At 41.2% G+C, this 21,535-nt stretch overlaps 1 protein-coding gene across 1 annotated transcript in view; it reads right to left on the bottom strand.

Annotated features, from left to right (window-relative positions):
• The window catches only part of LOC132824059 (kinectin-like), a 337,358-nt gene that overhangs the window by 100,256 nt on the left and 215,567 nt on the right, over positions 1 to 21,535 (bottom strand). Inside the window, exon 7 of the mRNA XM_060838325.1 lies at positions 7,458 to 7,590. Within this exon, the coding sequence (XP_060694308.1) occupies positions 7,458 to 7,590 (133 nt within the window). The remainder of the gene's footprint in view (positions 1 to 7,457; positions 7,591 to 21,535) is intronic.

Here is a 21,535-nt window from a genome sequence, read left to right as displayed (position 1 = left end):
TCGAATATTGAGAGCATTAATTTTCATCTATTCATACATTAGTAGTTCTCCCTCTCTGGCTATTGGACTCATAAAGCACAATTGTTACTGCAATATAAAAACCCTTATTAGTGTGGCAGACAACTCTGTGTCCAGATATTCCAGAAAGGGTGCCACATCTTATAGAAATTCTCAGTTTTGTGCTGTAGCATACTTGTAAGAAAATCCAAGGGGTAATGCTCCATAACAATCTTAGGCCAACCCAATAGGCCGGGGGATTTTCAGACACCCAACCTAACAAGTTATTCTTTCTTGCACAGAAAGTGAAGATGTTGAAAAGTTATTTTCTTATGCGCACCTACAGGGAAGACCAAGAAGAAGAGAGATCAGGTGCTTTTGAACCCTTACATGCAAAATCCCGTCCACTGCACCTACCACAGCGCTCCAGTATGTTTGAAGCCACAGGACCAGAGAAATGGGTAAGTTTTCCTGTACCAACCTTACACTTGGGGTAGGTTGAAGATACCCCGATTTAAATTTTGACAAATGATTCGGAGCCAAGTGGACCCTGTGAAGAATCTTCAACTGCAAAGCATGGGTCCGATTGCAAATGGATGTCTTTCTTGTGTTACCCCAAATATCTTCCCATGCCTCTGAGGAGACCTCAGCACCTAGCTCTCTCTCCCATACGCTGCAAAGTCGATCAACCTCATCTGAGCTCCCCCCCACCCCAGTTGATGATATAAAGTGCTGACAGAAAATGTATTTGTGGCACTGAGCAACCTACCCTCTATGCCAGATTTTTAGGGATCAATCAAATGTGTAGTTTTGTTTTGAATAAAATTCCTAACTTGAAAAAGATGAAAGAGGTCCCTGCTAGACAGCTCATTTTTCTGTGCTAACTGATCAAATGGCATCATTGTGACTCCCTCAAATAAATCACCTATGCCAAACACACCCCTAACTGCTCAGTGTTTGAATTCTGAATCCATCATCCCAGGTTGAAAAAAATGGCATACCCCCTATAGATGTAAGAAAGGATGCTTTGCCAATATTGCCTTCCCTCTGCCAAATTTCCCTCCATGTTTTAACAGTATTGATAACTATTGGGTTATGGCAATATTCCTTAACTGTCCTCATTTTGTCCAAAAACAGCAAGCTCGTAAGGGGGGACCCTGCCTGAGAGGTTTCGTTATGTAACCATATTGAATGAAGGTCCCCACAAGCCCAATCACTCACATAAGATAAAAGCGAGCTTAGTTGATAGTTTCTAATGTCCGGTAGATCCAATCTGTGAAGCAATTGCAGTTTAACTAATTTAATAAGAGCGAATTTACAATGCCAAATAAAGGAGCTGAATCAGCTGTTCAGTCTCCTGAACGTTTGCTTATCAAAAATCCGGGAGCGCATCCATATAGGGTACAACAAACAGGGGAGAATATTCAGGTAGGTAAAAACAATGACTACAGATGCTGGAATCCAGATTCTGGATTAGTGGTGCTGGAAGAGCACAGCAGTTCAGGCAGCATCCGAGGAGCAGTAAAATCAACGTTTCGTGCAAAAGCCCTTCATCAGGAATAAAGGCAGAGAGCCTGAACGATGGAGAGATAAGCTAGAGGAGGGTGGGAGCAGGGAGAAAGTAGCCTAGGGTACAATAGGTGAGTGGGGGAGGGGATGAAGGTGATAGGTCAGGGAGGAGGGTGGAGTGGATAGGTGGAAATGAAGGTAGGCAGGTAGGACAAGTCATGGAGACAGTGCTGAGCTGGAAGTTTGGAACTATAGTGAGGTGGGGGAAGGGGAAATGAGGATCTTAATAAGAGCTATCTGACTTAACCATGAGACTGGAAGCACCTCCCATCTTTGAAGATCTTGTTTGATTTTGTCAAATAATTGAACAAAATTAGCTTTAAACAACCAATCAAGAACTAGAGTGATGAATATGTCTACATACATAAAATCCCCGTCACCACTTACATGGGAATCGAGATTCATGCTCAAGACCTAGCACCTTCGTAAAACCACCCGTCAGCATGGCCTTTGAGTTTGCAAAATTAATCTTGTACCCCGAAAAGGTGCCAAAGAAGCTGATGCATTGTATCAGGCAAGGAACCAAAACTACTGGATTTGACAAAAAAAATGAGGACATCATCTGCGTACAACAAACTCTTATGTAATTTTGACTCAACTTCTGAAGCCAATATGTTAGGATCTTCACGAATGGCCTCCACCAATGGTTCAATCACCAATATAAAAAGCAAAAGCGAAAGGGAACAGCCCTGCCGGCTGCCCCTAAATATGCTAAAATTGCTTGATTGTACCCATTGGTGATGACCACAGTGAGAGGGCCACTGCAGAGAACCTTTACCCATCTTATAAAGGCTTTGCCGAAGCCAAATCGCCTAGTGTATAAAAAAGGTAAGGCCACTCAATTCGATTAAATGCCTTCTCTCCATCTCGAGAAATCACCAGTCCCTGTATTGACTGTTGCTGACACACTTGAATTACATTAAGGAGCTTCCTAACATTATTGGAGGATCTGCGCCCTTTATGAAGCCTGTCTGGTCCTCTTTAACAACAGAAGGTAACACAGTCTCCAGCCTTAACGCAGGAGTCTGAGAGAGGATTTCAAAGTCCACATTTAAGAGTGAAATGGGCCTGTAAGAAGCACAGTCCTCCGGGACCTTCCCTTTTTTTTAAGAATGAGTGAAATATAGGCCTCTCTTAAAATGGCGGGAGACGATCATGACTGTGCATGTCATTGAACATGTCCATCAGGACTGGGTGTCTTTCCACTCTGAAGCTGCTTCACAGCCTCCTGCACCTCTTGCTCTGATAAGGAGGATTTGAGAAAAGATTGTTGTTTGGGGGTCACAGATCCTTGAAAAAGATTCCATCTTGGCCCACCCCTCTTCACAACCCTCAGATTGGTATAATTCAGAGTACAATCTCTGGAATGCCACATTAATCTTTTTGGAATCACATGTTGGTTCCCAGACCCTTTCCTAATCGATGTAATGGTTGAGGGGCACTCCTTTTCCTGGTGAGATATGCTAGGTATTTGCCCGCCTTGTCTCCATGATCATATAACCTTTGTTATGCAGACCGGAGTGCCATAATCCTCTGTAGCTTGGCCAACGAGGGCCTGTCAAAGTAAGCCTTCTTGTCTGCCTTCACCCATGCTTCGAGGAGACATTGCTGCTCGCCCTTCTGCCACTTCCCACTGGCAGAGTAGGAAATAACTAACCCGTGACCAAGGTTTAGGCAGTTTCTCACAGGATGGACAGGCTACTAACCAAGCCTGAATTAATGTCTAGGAAAGCTCTAAATTCCTTAGAGAAGTATCAACAAACTTATTATCCTTAAGGATAAATGGATCCATTCGCTAATGCCTCGAACCCACTATAGCATCCTTGATCTTAACCAACAGGTACATTGGAGCATGATCGGAGATGGTAATATTAGCAATCGTACAAGATGCCACCAAGTGCAGGGTTGCCACAGGGATCAGAAAAAAAATCAATCCTGGTGTGACATCTGTGTGTTTTGGAAAAAAATGTAAAATCCTTGCCTATAGGGTGGAAATATCTCTAGATGTCGACCAACTGTAACTCCACACACAGATCCACTAGCTGTTTCATTTGTACAGAAGGTATCGGATTGCCTTTGGGCAACCTGTCTACCGTGAGATCCATAAAACAATTAAAATGATATGCCAAGACTCGAGAATGATCAATTTAGAGAATGCATCTACCAGAAATTTGAGGCGATGGGCCGGAGGACAATAAACATGTAAAACACCATATTCTTCCCCATTTATCAGGGCTTTGAGGGTTACAAACTTCACGTGTGTGTCTTTAACACACTCCAGTAACTTAATTGGGAGATTCCTCCTAACTAATATAGCCACTCCCATACTTCTAGTATTAAAAGATGAAAAGTAAACCCGATCAAAGTCATTCTGCTGTAGTTTCAAATGCTCCTAACATCCGAGTGTGTCTCCTGTAATAAAACAATATCCATCTTTTCTTTTCTAAGACTCAAGAATACCTTTTCCCTATTGATTGGTGAGTGACTCTTCTTGATGTTCAGGTACACCATTTAATCAAGTCATTAGCCATAACCTTCTGCAATAACGCTCAGATTCAAGAGAAGAGGAGCTCGAATTACAATTGCCGAGCCTGAGTGTTGCAAGATCCATCGAACATAAAAACTACATAAACACTAAACCCACAACAGTTAATGAACCTACAAAGCTATCAAAGATTATATATAACAAAAACTAAAAAACTAACCAACATATAAAACGTCTATGACACTGAATAGGGGAACATACTCCCTGCCCAAAGGGGGTATATACGTGCCCCAAAACTCAAGTTCCCATCCTGCTGCCTGTACTGCAGCCAGGGCATTTAAACACCTGAACCGGGCAAAAAACTGCCTGTCAGTAGGCATCCAGCCATCCCAACCATTATACCCCCCTCCTAGCTAGAGCCGCACTGCAAACACAAGCAGAAAAGAAAGAAAATATACCATGAAATAACAATGTGAACAAAGAAATTTTGAAAAAAAAGTAAGGACCCCACCCATCCTTTGGTATAACTTAACTTAGAAATTGAAAGTACACATCCCAACCATCCCCCAAGCATAGTTTAGACCAAATTATTACCAATAAATAAAAGAAAAAGAAAAGCCCTGACCAGATTTCCTCTTATTTTAAAGAAAAATAGAGACAGACCAAAACAATACTACTATTTGTACATACTAAATTGTTCAAATTAAGTTAATTTGTCCACAAAGTCTCTTGCCTTCTCCGACGTGTAAAAGAGATGTACAGATCCATCTAAGGTGATCCATAGAATTGCCAGATACCTCAGACAGTACTGGATCCCAAGCTCCCTCAGTCTTCTCTTGACACTGTCATAGGATTTTCTTTTCCAGATCACCACTGCTAAGAAATCCTGTAAGAGTATGATCTTAGAGCCCTCATAAACTAGGGCCTTCGGATACTTCCCCTTGTGGGAAGCTTCCACAATTCTCTCCTTATCTCTATTGTGATGCAACCATACCAAGATGGGATGAGGACGTTGGTCCAGATCTAACCTCTGCACTGTGACCCGGTGAGCCCTCTCAATCTTCAAGCTTCTCATTCCAGCCTTCAAGTTAACGAATTTCGACAACCAGTCCTCAATAAATTCCACTGGCTGCACACCTTCCTTATCCTCTGGCAGACCGATGATCCGAATACTTTTTCTCCTGCCCTGTTCTGGAGGTCATCAACCCGGTCAAGCAAATTACGGACCTGCATCTCCAGGGTCTGGATCCTATCCTTGGAGGAACCGGTGTCAGCTTCCACCATGTGACTCTGTGTTCTACCTCAACTGTCCCTTTCTCGAGGTCTCCCAGCTGCTGTTCATGCTCTGCAGATTGAGATTGGGGCCAGCTTCTCCTCTATCTGCTTGCCCAACAACTCGTGAGATTTTGCAAGCTCCTTCACCACACCTGGTAGGAAATCGGGACCGAGGATTCTGCAGCCTGAGCCGCGGTCCCAGCCTTGGATGTACCTCCTCCCTTCTTCGGCAACCCTGAATTGTGAAAACAAAGGTAAGTTGCTCTCTGACAGCTTCCGGACTCCATGACCTTTCCAGAATCCCAAGATATCGCGGGGATCTGGGTAGGGTGGGTTAGGACTTCGTTCCACTTGTGATGCAGTGCAGAGCACAGCAATGGAATCATCCTAGATCGCTGCCATATTGGATCCCCCAAATAATCTGTTTTTATTTTTCCCGTGAAAGTGAATAACCTCACACTTCCCATTATTACACTCCATCTGCCAATTTCTTTTTCCCCATCCAGTAGACTGTCTATAAACCTCTGCAGATCCTTTGTATTCTCCTCACAACTTGATTTCCTACCAATCTTTGTATCATCTACAATTTTGGTCACAGCAACATTTACGCCATCATTAACAGAGATATAAATACTCCATCCACAACCTTAAACATATATCTCCTCTACATTGTTGCACAATGGCTGCAGCAAAGATGCATTGTAGCAATTTGCCAAGGTTTGAATTAGAATTAGAATTAGGATCCCTACAGTGTGGAAACAGGCCCTTCAGCCCAACAAGTCCACACCAACCCTCCGAAGAGTAACCCAACCAAACCCATTCCCCTACCCTATATTTAACCCTGACTATTGCACCTAACTTACACATTCTTGAACACTATGGGCAATTTAGTGTAGTGAATTCACCTAACCTGCACATCTTTGGATTGTGGAAGGAAACCTTGGCACCCAGAGGTAACCCACGCGGACACGGGGAGAATTTGCAAACTCCACACAGACAGTCTCCCGAGGCTGGAATTGAACCAGGGTACCTGGCACTGTGAGGCAGCAGTGCTTACCACTGAACCACCGTGCTGCCCATCGGCACCTCCCAAATCTATGACCTCTCAAGGCTAGAAGTGTAAGAACAGCAGGAAGATAAATCACTTTAATTTTCTCATTCAAGTTATAAAAGATGCTGATTTGGAATCATATTACCATTTCTTTATCATTAGGGGTCAAAAAGCAGTAGCTCTTACAAAAGAGCACTGTGAGAATACCTTCACTACACAGGTCAGGAAAGCTGCTGACCACCAACTTCTCAAGGGACTTCTCAAGGTGACACCCACATCCCACAGATGAACAAAATTCAAATAACTGGTGAAAGGATTTCTTCTTGCTTTGTCGACACACTTAACAGTGTGAAGTTAAGAGAACATTGGTTTGAGTGTTAAACCTCAACATGGCATCATTGACATCAAATCTGCATTTCTCAATGATCAACATCATGACCCAAACATTCTATATACTTCAGACATTAGTTAACACTGAATGATAATGATTTTAGTTTCCAGTTGAAAATATTTCTCTATATTGTCTGAACATTATAGGGAAGAACATGGCAGCTTAATACCTTCTTCTGTTGAATTCCTGACATTATGACTTTTGCAAGGCTCCCAGTAAAGACTGGGATCCATTTCACAAGAAGCAACATGTAAAGTATAAAAAGAGGATTGTCCACTATCATTTACACAAGCAGCATCAAATGGAAACCTGGGAGCAATTTGTTCACTCTCGCTGCAAAGTAAATGCATTCTCATAAGCCTAGAGAATACAAGGAAGTAAACAGAAAAATTTAATATCCTCAATAAACTATTCTCAAACTGAGATGACTGAATGGCATAGCAACTGATTGTTTCACTGTTACATTATTACTTGCTTCAGTTCTAGTTGAAGATGATGGAAATGTATTTTGAATTGTTAAGGTTCTGACCAAGATAGCTTATCACACAAGAATATGAAGATCCAGAAAGCTTTTGTAAGTGCTAACAAAAAGCTAATGCAACGAGTCAAATTCTCTGTATTTCAATGATGACAATAAAGCAACAAAAGTTATGATATTTAACAGATTACATAATTGGACTTTAACCAACCTCATATTTTGACTGTTGTTGGAGATAAACAGCTTCTCGAAGCTGGGTCTGTAAGTTTTGGATCACTTGTTCTTTTGCTGCTAAGTGGAATTTGACTTCTTCATATTCCATTAAATCTTCATTGGAATTTGTACTGCGATACAAGATGGAGTGTTAGGACCAGAATATGAGAAATAGGAAATTGCAAATACGCAGCTATTAAATAAATACAAATAACTCAAAAATAATATTGCTATAATTCTATTTATATCATTTTAAAAATCTTTCAACAAAACTGATATCCCAAGTGATGTTTTAAAATAAGATAGAAAATCCAGAAAATTGTTTAATATTTATGACTTTAAGATATAGTATTTACAAAATGTTGTTCTCCAGCTTTCTAGAAAAGGGTGTAAGAAGTTGGACTGGGTTATTGAGAATGAGGTGAGCCAAGCCGATCAAGTATCAGTGGGGAAATATTTAGGGGACAGTAAATTTAGATAATTAGATTATTTTACACTTGCCAAGGAAAAGTATAAGGAGAAATCCAGAGTAAGACTACTAATAGGAGAAAGCCAGCTTCAATGGGATATTGATGGATCTGGCCCAGATAACTTGGAATCAAAGATCAGCAGGCAAAAATATAACTGAAGGATGAGCTGCCTTAAAGAAGATATATTCAAGTGGAATCAAGTTAGGTTCCCATGAAGGGATAGGTAGGGAAAACAAATATAGAACTTCCTAGACGATAAAACCTTTAGAAATTAAGATGAAGGTGAACAAGTGTGGTTAGGACAGATGACTGGTGGATAATACAATTGAGAACTAAGTTGAATATAAAAGATTCAGAGGGGATTAGAGTATGAGATGAGACTGGCAGCAAACAGGGAACTTTAAAGTCTGCTATAGACAGATACATTGTAAATGGATGGTAAAAGAAATGGTGGGAGCCAAAAAGGGGATTGTCTCATTGAGGCAGGAGATTTAGCCTATGTATTAAATGAGTACTTTGTGCTTTAACATGAAGTAAGTTGTTGCACACTTCACGGCGAAAAATCAAGTAGTTCAGACACTTGGAGGATTCCAAATCTAAAATTCCTAAGACATCTTTTTTATTCATTCATGGGATGAATTTAACAATTGACCTGCAGAGTATTTTTCAGCACTTCTGCTCTATTTCAAATTTCCAGCACCAACAATATTTTGCTTGTATTTTATTAATTTTTTGGTACTTTTTGTTTTGATATTTACAACCCTGTCAGATTTGGTATCATCCCTTCCCTTCTTAAGGCTAATTAGGATGGTCAAAAAATGTTGGATTCGGGAGTGACACTCAAATTTTGTGAACGAATTAAACAAGCGAATATCCTATTGTTACAATTGTAGCAAAAGTGAACTATCAATATACAACTTCCATCATTTGACTTTGATGTACGAGGAATGGTTTTAAAATGGACACTACTAGCCTAAAGTGTTTGCAGTGATCACCTGACAAGCCAAACAACCCACATGGAATAGACAAAAGCACTGGTTCAGAATAACTATTTTTAATCAAAGATTTTAAAGTTTTATCCAGTGGCTGTGTTATACATCAGATTGGGCAAAGCTCCAACTTAAGTCAAAGATTAACCTTTTCATATTCATTTCTTTTTACAACAATCAGCAGTCATAAAGGCTGAGATGCAAGCTTTGTTGCCAATATTCTTTTTTATAATTGAGCATATTGAAACAGTCACTCATAGTACAAATTCTGTCAACCATTTTGGTTTGACAATTATTTCTGGGTACAAAGCCAGAATTTTATTCACCATATCAAATAGTGATTTGCTAATCAAAGGTAACCAGTGAATTTTAGTAATATTGAAATAATGCAGCAAAAAGCAAAGAAAGTATTGAACAATTCACAATTACATAACTGGTTGTTTTGCTTCTCTGAGCCTCTCCCTAATCTGTCACATTTAGAAAACCTTAGCAAGGAAACAGACAGCTCGAGTGAAGAGATTCTTAACAGTATTTCTTATGAAATACTAGACCTCTCAAACTCCATCCATCCACCAGAAGAAAAATCCAGTCAGGCAACCATTCTCCAAAAGTCTCGAATCCTACCAGCCTAGAAGAAAGTACCTTTGAATGTAAGTTTACTTGGATAATATTAGTTCACATATGAATAACCCTGCTGCAAACAGGCATTTGTTAAATGACTCATAATTAAATAAGTTACTATACAAATATTAACTGTAACTGATTTGGCAGTTTGGAAGCTAATGGCAGTGTTACCACACAAAACACTGTCACACCAAGACGTGATCTAATTTTCCAAGTCAACTTGTGCAGGATGAATTATAAGTAGACATAGTCACAACATTGTTTAAGAAGCAGAGGAGGTAGTTTTGAGAAGGATATTGGGAAAATAAATTCTGAATGGAGCCATTTATTGTTTCTGTTGAGATATTACTATACTCCTTACACATTTGCAACTGGGTGGCCAAAGTTTGTCCTAAATCCGATTAAGTGTTTGCTGATGACACCACCATTATAGGGCAGATTTCAAGCAATGATGAGACAGAGTACAGAGAAGAGATTGAGTGCTTAGCAGCATGGTATACAGGATGCAATCTCTCCATCAATATCAACAAAACAAAGGAGCTGGTCAAACTTCAAGAAGCAAAGTGGAGGGCATGTCCCTGTTTGCATCAATGATGCTGAGGTGGAGATAATCAAGAGCGTCAAGTTCCTGTAAGTGATAATCATGACAGTCAAGAAAACACAATCACAAAACTACTTCCTCAGGAAGCTGAAGAAATTTGGCATGTCCACAAAGATTCTTACGAATATCAATGCACCACAAAAAGTATCCTATCTATATGCATCATAGCATGGTATTGCAACTGCTCCTCCCAAGACTGCAAGAAACTACAGAGCACTGTAAGCACAACCTTGTCTATCACGCAAACCAGCCTCCCATCCATTAACTCTATCTATACTTCCAGCTGCTTTGGGAAAGCAACCAACGAAATCAAAGATCCCTCCTACCCCTGTTATACTATCTTTCATCCACTTCTGTCGGGCAGAAGATATATAAGTTTGAAAGATTCAAGAAGAACTTCTTTCCCACAATTATTGGACTTTAGAATGGTCCTATTAAATTTTAATACTGACCGCACATTCTCTGCAATTGTAACACTATATTCTGCACTCTGTTCTGCTATGTTTTGTATGGCTTGATCTCGTGTACAGCATGTCAAATAACACTTTTCACTATTTTAATATATGTGGCAACAATAAATCAAACTATCAAACTGTCATTGGAGAGTTATTGGTGAATGTAGATTCTTAGTCACAGTTACAGTTAAATCATGATAAGTCAAATTCAGATGAGATAAAAACTTTGGTTGTATTTAAGTTGTCAGTTGTTCCAGAAAGCAGAATAGCAAATCCAAGGGAATGATCCTTATGATCAGTCAAAATTCTGAAATGGCAAGTCTGGATTAGTTCAATCCATGTAAGCTTGTCATATGAACACATTGACCAATCAAGGTGGGGTTAGGCCACACAAAAACACAAAATTGTGGGGTACTCAGCTGTGAAAGGACATACAAAGCCTATATAAAAATGGCCAATCCTGTGAGAAACTTATGTCCATCAGAGAGTAGGTGAAATTGATGCAGCAAGTCTGAAACTGTGACATAAAGCAATAAGTGAACATTGTGAAGGAAGATTCTACCATTGATTTTGTCAACTGGTCTGACAATATGGTGGACTATATCACACTTGTCTGATGATTGCACACCAAGCAGAAAAAGATTCTTGAGTTTTTCCAGAGCTAATGCATGACATTTTCAATGCCTTTTACAAGGTTAGGCCAATGTAAGGCATGAACAAATTGAAGAACAGAATCTTTACATAACTTACTGATTTGCTTTGTTTTCTTTTGGGATATTTGTAAGAGTACAGAGAGTGCATTTGTGGGAAAATAGAGCCACATATGGTCCTAAGTGGCTATCTTGAAGCTGTGCCCAACAGAAATTTGTTGGCAAGAGAGGAGGGGGAGTGATGCTTTTGATTTGGGATAACATTACTGCTATACTTAGGGAGGATATTCCCGGGAATATGTCCAGAGAAGTTATTTGGGTGAAACTGAGGAAAACAAAAGGGATGATCATCCTATTGGGATTGTACTATAGACTTCCCAATAGTCAGTGAGAAATTGAGAAACAAATTTTGGAAGGAGATCTCAGTTATCTGCAAGAATAGTAGGGTGATTATAGTATGGGATATTGACTTTTCAAACATAGACCGGGACTGCCATAGTGTTAAGGGTTTAGATGGAGAGGAATTTGCTTAGTGTGTATAAAACCCTTTTCTCATTCAGTACATGGATGTACCCATCAGAGAAGATGGAAAACTTGAACTAATCTTGGGAAATAAGGCAGAGTGGGTGACTGAGGTGTTAGTGGTGGAGCACTTTGGAGCCGGTGACAATAATTCTGTTTGCTTTAAAATAGTGATGGAAAAGGATAGATCAGGTCTAAAAGTTGAAGTTTTAAATTGGAGGAAGGTCAATTTCGATGGCATTAGGCAAGAACTTTAAAAGTTTATTGGGGGTGGATATTTGTAGTTAAGGGGACGGCTTAAAAATGGGAAGACTTCATAAAATGAGATAACAAGAATCCAGAGACAGTATGTTCCTGTTAGGGTGAAAGGCAATGCTGGTAGGTGTAGGGAATGCTGGATGACTAGAGAAATTGAGGTTTTGGTCAAGAATAAGAAGAAAGCATATGTCAGATATGGACAGCAGAGATTGGTGAATCCCTAAAACAGGATAAAGGAAGTAGGAGTATACTTCAGAGGGAAATCAGGAAGACAAAAAAGGGATGTGTGATGGCTTTAACAAATAGGGTTGAGGAGAATCCAAAGGGGTTTTACAAATACATGAAGGACAAAAGGGTAACTCGGGAGAGCTCAGGGGCCCTTAAAGATCAGAGTTGCAAAGGGTGGCACTGGAAACCCGCAGCAGGTCAGGCAGCATCAAAGGAGCAGGAGGTGTAGTGGACAGCGAAGAGGGTTACCTCAGATTACAACAGGATCTGGACCAGATGGGCCAATGGGTTGAGAAGTGGCAGATGGAGTTTAATTCAGATAAATGTGAGGTGTTGCATTTTGGGAAAGCAAATCTTAGCAGGACTTATACACTTAATGGTAAGGTCCTAGGGAGTGTTGCTGAACAAAGAGACCTTGGAGTGCAGGTTATAGCTCCTTGAAAGTGGAGTTGCAGGTAGATAAGATAGTGAAGAAGGCATTTGGTATGCCTTCCTTTATTGGTCAGAGTATTAAGTACAGGAGTTGGGAGGTCATGTTGCAGCTGCACAGGACATTGGTTAGGCCACTGTTGGAATATTGCGTGCAATTCTGGTCTCCTTCCTTTCGGAAAGATGTTGTGAAACTTGAAAGGATTGAGAAAAGATTGACAAGGATGTTGCCAGGGTTGGAGGATCTGAGCTACAGGGAGAGGTTGAACAGGCTGGGGCTGTTTTCCTTGGAGCGTTGGAGGCTGAGGGGTGACCTTATAGAGTTTACAAAATTATGAGGGGCATGGATAGGATAAATAGACAAAGTCTTTTCCCTGGGATCAGGGAGTCCAGAACTAGAGGGCATAGGTTTAGGGTGAGAGGGGCAAGATATAAAAGAGACCTAAGGGGCAACTTTTTCACGCAGAGGGTGGTACGTGTATGGAATGAGCTGCCAGAGGATGTGGTGGAGACTGGTACAATTGCAACATTTAAGAGGCATTTGGATGGGTATATGAATAGGAAGAGTTTGGAAGAATATGGGCCGGATGCTGGCAGGTGGGACTAGATTAGGTTGAGATATCTGGTCGGCATGGACAGGTTGGACCGAAGGGTCTGTTTCTATGCTGTACATCTCTCTGACTCTGAGAGGTGATGTGTCGGGCATAAGGCCTTCATCAGGAATGTGGAGGAGGAAGGAGGATGAGAGATAAATTGGGGAGTGGGGGAAGGTAGATGAGAAGGAAACTGGTGGATGCATGTGAGGGCTAATTGTGATAGGTCGGTAGGGAGGGTTCAGTGAATAGATGGGAAGGTAAAAGGACAGGTAGGACAGGCCAAGAGGATGGTGCCGAGTTGGAGGATTGAATCTGAGATGAGATGGGGGGAGGGGAGATTTGAAAACTAGTCAAGTCAGTGTTGTTGCCATGTGGTTGAAGGGTCCTAAGGTAGAAGGTGAGGCATTCGCCCTCCAGTTGGTGGATGGCTTTGATTTGGGGGTGGTGGAGGCCCAGGACTTGCATGTCCTTGGGGGAATATGGAGTTGAAGTGGTCGGCTAAAGGGTGGTAGGGTTGTATGGCACAGAGGTGGCCTTGCTGATCCTTAAGGGGGTGGCTTTGACAAACAAGATTGAGGACAATTCCAAAGAATTTTATAAATACATTAAGGACAAAAGGGTAACTGGGGAGAGTATAGTGACCCTCACAAATCAGCAAGGCAGCCTATGTGTGGATCCGCAAAAGGTGGGGGAGATATTAAACAAATATTTTGTATCAGTGTTTACTGTGGAGAAGGACATGGAAGATATAGAATGTAGGGAAATAGATGGTGACATCTTTAAAAATGTCCATATCAGAGAGGAGGAGGTGCTGGATGTCTTAAAATGCATAAAGGTGGATAAATCCATGGATCTGATTAGGCGTACCCCAGAACTTTGTGGGAAGCTAGGGAAGTGATTGCTGGGCCCTGTGCTGAAATACTTACATCATGAATAGAGACAGAAAAGATGCAGAAGACTGGATGTTGATTAATATGGTGCCACTACAGAAGAAAGGTGTTAAGAAAAAGTCAGGGAACTAGACACTAGTGAGCCTGACATTGCTGGTGGGCAAGTTGTTGGAGGGAATTCTGAGGGACAGGATTTACATGTATTTGGAAAGGCAAGGATTAAATATGGATAGTCAACATGGCTTTGTGCATGAGAAAGTGTCTCACTAATTTGATTGCGTTTTTTGAAGAAGTAATGAAGAGGATTAATGAGGCCAGGGCGGTGGACATGACCTATATTGACTTCAATAATTCATTCGACCAAGTTCCTCATGGTAGATTGGTTATGGAATAGATGGAGAACTAGCCATTTGGATACAGAACTGGCTCAAAGGAAGAAGACAGACAGTGGTGGTGGAGGATTGCTATTCAGACTGGAGGTTTGTGACCAGCGGTGTGCTACAGGCATCGGTGTTGGGTCCACTGCTTTTTGTCATCTATGTAAATAATTTGGTTGTGAACATAGGAGGTATGGGTAGTAAGTTTGCAGATGCCACAAAAATTGGAGATGTAGTGGACAGCAAAGAATTCAATGGGCTCTGGATCAGTTGGGCCAATGGGTCAAGGAGTGGCAGGTGGAGTTTAATTGAAATAAATGTGAGATGCTGCACTTTGGAAAGGCAAAACAGAACAGGACTTATACAGAATGATAAAGTCCTGGGGAGTGTTGCTGAACAAAAAGATCTTGGAATACAGATTCATAATTCCTTGGAAGTGGAGTTCCATGTAGACAAGCTAGTGAAGAAGGTGTTTAGTATGCATGCCATTACTGGTCAGTGGGCAGCACGGTGGCACAGTGGTTAGCACTGCTGCCTCACAGCGCCAGGGACCTGGGTTCAATTCCCACCTCAGGCGACTGACTGTGTGGAGTTTGCACGTTCTCCGCGTGTCTGCGTGGGTTTCCTCCGGGTGCTCCGGTTTCCTCCCACAGTCCAAAGATGTGCGGGTCAGGTGAATTGGCCATGCTAAATTGCCCATAGTGTTAGGTAAGGGGTATATGTAGGGGTAGGGGTATGGGTGGGTTGCGCTTCGGCGGGTCGGTGTGGACTTGTTGGGCCGAAGGGCCTGTTTCCACACTGTAAGTAATCTAAAAAAAAAATAAAGTGCATTGACTACCAGAATTGGGACGTCAAGTTCGAACTGTACAGGACATTGGTTAGGCCACTTTTGGAATATTGTGTGCAATTCTGGTCTCCCTATTATGGGAAGAATGTTGTGGAACTTGAAAGGGTTCAGAAACGATTTATAAGAGTGTTCCCAGGGTTGGAGGATTTGAGCTATAGGGTGAAGCTGAATAGGTAGGGGTTATTTTCCCTGGAGTGTCAGAGGCTGAGGGGTGACCTTATATAGGTTTATAAAATCAAGAATGGCATGGGTAGGGTAAATAGACAAGGTCCTTTCTCCAGGGTGGGGGAGTCCAACCCGAGAGGGCATAGGTTTAAGGTGAGAGGGGAAAGATTTAAAAGAGACCTAAGGGGCAACCTTTTCATGTGGAGGGTAGTATGTGTCTGGAATGAGCTGCCGGGGAAGTGGTGGAAACTGATACAATTCCATTTAAAAGACATTTGAATATGTATATGAATAGAAAGGCTTAAGAGGGAAATGGGCCAAATGCTGGCAAATGGGACTATATTTATTTAGGATATCTGGTCAGTGTGGATGAGTTGGACCAAAGTGTGAGTTTCCATGCTGTACATCTCTATGACTCTATATGATGGGAGCTATTCAATTTGCCATTAACATTCGGATAACTGACCTATGTTGACTCAGAGTGGATTCCTGGGAAGCCTAAGGAACAACACAAAAAGGAAATGACTGCACTGACAATGTATATAAAAATGTACAGAAATAGCAGATGCTGAAGATAAAAAAAAATACAATGTTGATAGTTCAACATAATATGAAAATTTGCTTTCAACAAACAAAATGTGCACTTTTAGTAAATGTACATTATGAAAAATAAAGCAGAAGGCTAAACCTGTAGTTTCTTTCAATTCAATTGGTGGGTAATCAACAAAAAGGAACACATTTTCTTTTTGCAGACATGGCATCCGTGTAATGATGCAAAACTTGATTTCCTATTGGCACTGTGTTATAGCCTTTAATTATAACAATGATCTTCCATCAGTATCTGACTGTATATGGGGCCAGCCTTAGCACTCACAATTGAAGATAGTATGTCAGTTATTCATGCACCCTGAAGAGCTCCATCCTTTCATCACAGTTAAGTACATTGGAAACTGCTGTAAGAGGATTTCTTAAAAAAATGTAACTTACAAACTAGATTTCACGTTTATCGTTGCCAATTGAAACACAGGAAAATTGTAGAGTCAATTTGCTGAGGTCATCTATTTTTACAATGATTCAGAAGTCTGAAATTCCCTTTTTTGGTTCTCTTGTTCCCTTCTTAAATAGTGGGGTAACATGTGCTAGCTTCCAATCTGCTGGAATTATTTCAGAGTTTTTAGAATTTTGGATGATCACCGATCAATCCATAACCACCCCTTCTGGTTTGTAAATTCAGGTCCTGGGTCTTATCAATCTTAGGCTACACTAATTTCTCCAGTATAACATTCTTTCTATTCTTCAATTCCTTATTCTCCCTAGTCACTTGGATCTGGGTAGTCCTTGAAGATTTATTGGATCTTTTTCAGCAAAACAGCCTCATTTCTGATGAAGAGCTTATGCTTTAAACATCAATTCTCTTGCTTCTTGGATGCTGCTAGACTGACTGTGCTTTGCCAGCATCGCAATCTTCGACTCTGAAACTCCAGCATCTGCAGACCACACTTTCTCATAGTATTTATTTTGCAAAGCACAGTGTATTAATGATATTGTTCAGAAAATAGGCAAGTTTCTCATGTCAACAGTGCTACTAAATTAGGTAGGAAACTAGTTGTTTGCACCATACGAAAGGAAGGAAAATTTCAAACACTTTGAAATCACTCTGAAACCCTTGCTAACATTTGCTAAAATGTGGAGGTACTGGTGTTGGACGGGGTGGACAGAATCAGAAGTCACATGACACCAGGTATTGGTCCAACAAGTTTATTTGAAACCACAAGCTTTTGAAGTTCACCTGGTGTCTTGTGACTTCAAACAAGTATCTTGAAAAACGTCCATATTGCAGAGGAGGAGGTGCTGGACAGGTTAAAACACAAAGGTGATAAATCCCCAGGACCTGATCACATGTATTCTAGAATTCTGTGGGAAGTTAGGGAAGTGATTGCTGGGCAAGCTGCTGAGTTATTTGTATCATTGATAGCCATAGGTGAGGTGCTGGAAGACGAGAAGTTGGCTATCGTGTTACCACTATTTAAGAAAGGTGGAAAAGAAAAGCCAGGGAACTGTAGACCAGTGAGCATGACATTGGCGATAGGCAAGTTGTTGGAGGGAATCCTGAGGGACAGGATTTATATGTATTTGGAAAGGCAAGGATTGATTAGGGATAGTCAACATGGATTTGTGTGTGGGAAATCTTGCAACTTAATTGAGTTTTTGAAGAAGTAACAAATACATTGATGAGGGCAGACGGTGGACATGATCTATATGGAGTTCAGTGAGTGTTCGACAAGGTTCTTCAAGGTAGACTAGTTAGCAAGGTTAGATCGGTGGCACGGTGGCACAGTGGTTAGCACTGCTGCCTCACAGCGCGTGAGACCCGGGTTTAATTCCCGACTCAGGCGACTGACTGTGTGGAGTTTGCACATTCTCCCCGTGTCTGCGTGGGTTTCCTCCGGGTGCTCCGGTTTCCTCCCACAGTCCAAAGATGTGCGGGTCAGGTGAATTGGCCATGCTAAATTGCCCGTAGTGTTAGGTAAGGGGTAAATGTAGGGGTATGGGTGGGTTGCACTTCGGCGGGTCGGTGTGGACTTGTTGGGCCAAAGGGCCTGTTTCCACACTGTAAGTAATCTAATCTAATCACATGGAATACAGGGAGAACTAGCCATTTGGGTACAGAACTGGCTGGAAGGTAGAACACAAGGGTGGTGCTGGAGGATTGCTTTTCAAACTGGAGGCCTGTAACCAGAGGTGTGCCACAAGGATCGGTGCTTGATCCACTGCTTTTCATCATTTATACAAATGATTTGGATGTGAACATAGGAGGTATAGTTCACAGGTTTGCAGATGACACCAAAATTGGAGGTATAATGGACGGTGAAGAAGGCTGCCTCAGTGTACAAGGGGATCTTGATCAAACGGGCCAGTTGGGTGAGGAGTGGCAGGTGAAGTTTAATTTAAATAAATGTGAGGTGCTGCATTTAGGGCAGAATTTATATACTGAATGGTATTTAGGGCAGGACTTATACATTGAATGCTAAGGTCCTGGGGAGTGTTGCTGAACAAAGCAACCTTGGAATGCTGGTTCATAATTCCTTAAAAGTGGAGTCTCAAGTAGATAAGATAGTGTCAAAAGTATTTGACATGCTTCTCTGAGTACTGAGTATAATAGTTGGGAGGACATGCTGTGGCTGTACAAGATGTTGGTTCGGCCATCATTTGGAGTACTACGTTCAGTTCTGGTCTCCCCATTGTAAACATGGAAAGGTTCAAAAAAGATTTACAAGGATGTTGCCAGGGTTGGAGGATTTAAGCTATAGGGAGAGGCTGAATAGGCTGGGGCTGTTTTCTCTGGAGAGTCGGAGGCTGAGGTTTATAAAATCATGAGAGGCATGAATAGGATAAATAGACAATGTGGGGGAGTCCAAAACTAGAGGGCACTGGTTTAAAATGAGAGGAGAAAGATTTAAAAGGGATGTAAACGGCAAGGAATGTAAAGCTGCATATATGGAATGAGCTGCCAGTGGAAGTGGATGGGGGCTTGTACAATTACAACATTTAAAAGGCATCTGGATGGCTATATAAATAGAAGGGTTTAGAGGGATATGGTCCAAATGCTGGCAAATGGGTCTAGATTAATTTAAGGTACCTGGTCGGCATGGGCGGGTTGGACTGAAGGATCTGTTTCCATGTTGTACTTTTCTATTTCTGAGATTTGGATAAAATAATCCAAAAACAATGTCCATAAATAATTTTGCCTCAGCAAGTCTGTCCTTTCCTGTTGATAGAATGTAAAAATTTGAAGCACTATTCTATTAGAGGAAAGTTTTTTTTTGCAGAAGAAAGATTATTGAGGATAAAGCAGGTTAAAAAAATCAGCTCTTGAATTCAAGAGGTGAAGCTGAAACAACAAATGTAAAATTGGCACAAAGCAAAAAGTGGCATTGTGTACCTGTGGGAGATTCTCCCCTTGGGTTTGTCAACTGTTGTCACACCAGGTGAACATCTTAGAACAGTTTGACAAATACTTTGACAAATTCTCTCCAGCTAGGTGAGACTGACTGCCCTTGACGTCAACACCTCGTTTTGACAGAGTGTGGCATCAATGAACCCCAGCAAATTAAGAGACAGTGGGAATCAGCAGAAGACTCTCCACTGTTTAGAGTTTTACCCGGCACAAAGGAAGATGTTTGTGTTTGTTGGACGTCAGCCATCACAACTCCATAAGATCTCAGTATGAGTTCCTCAGGGTAGTATCCGAGGCCCAAGCATCTTCAGCTGCTTCAAAAATGACATTTTCTACATCATAAGGGGGAAGTTGGGATGTTTGTTAATGATTGCAAAATGCTCAGCACTATTCTTGACTCTTCATATTCTGAAGATGTTCATGTATAAATGCAGTAAGTCACAGGCAATTTTCAGATTTGTGCTGATAAGTGGCAAGTAAACTTTGGGCCACATTAGTGTAAGGCCATCACTAACAGAAGGGAATCTACCCACCGCTCTTGACAATCAATGGCATAATTATCAATGAATATTCCACTCTCAACATTCTAGGGGTTTCTATTGATCAGAAGTTGAACTGAAATAGCCATATGTATGTGGCTAAACAGCAGGACAGAGGCTAGGAATCCTCCAGCAAGTAACTCATTTCCTGAATCCCCAAAGCCTGCCCACCATCTACAAGAGACAAGTCAGAAGCATGACAGTCTCTACTGATATGATGAGTTCAGCTCCAAGAATAATCAAGAAGTTTGACAAATCATAAAGGAGGACAAAGCAGACTAATTGATTGGCACATCTACAAACATTCATCCCCTCCATCACCGACACTCATTAGCAACAGTATTTACTATCTACAAGATGCACTGCAGAAATGCACCAAGGCTCCTTAGACGGCACCTTCTGAATCCATAATTGCCACTATCTAGAAGGACAAAAGCAGCAGGTACTTAAGAACACCAGCACCTGCAAGTTCCTCTCCAACCCAGATATCATCCTCAGAGTTGCTAGGTCAAAATCCTGGAATTCCTTCCAAAATGGCAATATATATTTTTTTTTAGGTTACTTACAGTGTGGAAACAGGCCCTTCGGCCCAACCAGTCTACACCGACCCTCTGAAGAGCAACCCACCCAGACCCACTCCATTACGTTTACCCTTTCATCCAACACCACGGGCAATTCAGCGTGGCCAATTCATCTAACCTGCACATCTTTGGACTGGGGGAGGAAACTGGAGCACCCGGAGGAAACCCACGCAGACACAGGGAGAATGTGCAAACTCCACACAGACAGTTGCCCGAGGTGGGAATTGTGGATGTGCCAAGACCAAATGAATCGTAGCAATTCAAGAAAATATTGGAATCTTCTCAAATCTTGCTAACATTGGAATCAGCTAAAACCATCCAGCAGTTGGAATAGGTATCCCTAATGGTTTTACAGGAAGTAACAAAAAACAGACTGGTGGAATTTTTAAATTAGTCAGATATGGAATTGCCTGCCAGAGCTAAGAAGGTCCAGATAATTGAAATATTTGTAAGGATCCAGAACTTGTTGAAATGTAGGAAGGATTAGATACACTGCGTGGTAAATCAATAGAGTTAATAAAGAGTTAATTATGGTTAAAACAATTTGAAGATAAAAGGAAATTCAAAACTAGGAAATGAAGATGAAGTAAGTTGAACTTGAATATCAGTTAGGAAGGGAAACATGAAAGATAGGGTACACTATCTTAAAATGATTCAGTTTAAAAAAAGACCTTGAATGCCAAATGATCTTCTGATGAAGAATGCCCAAGTCATAATCTAAAGTCAAATAGGAAATGTTTAGGTTTGGTCAGGCCCAACAAAAAAATTAGAGAAAACTCTTAGAGACATGCTTTACATCAATTGAGAAAATAGTACAACAAATGAGGTGGCCAAAGGAAAACTGGACATTGCCAAAACAAAGCAAGTTGACAGGTAGAACATATACAATTTATGTGA

The sequence above is a fragment of the Hemiscyllium ocellatum genome, chromosome 17 (assembly GCF_020745735.1).
Source record: "Hemiscyllium ocellatum isolate sHemOce1 chromosome 17, sHemOce1.pat.X.cur, whole genome shotgun sequence".
Classification (NCBI taxonomy): Eukaryota; Metazoa; Chordata; class Chondrichthyes; order Orectolobiformes; family Hemiscylliidae; genus Hemiscyllium; species Hemiscyllium ocellatum.
The sequence above is the reverse complement of the archived record's forward strand: the minus strand, read 5'-3'. Positions and strand labels throughout refer to the sequence as shown.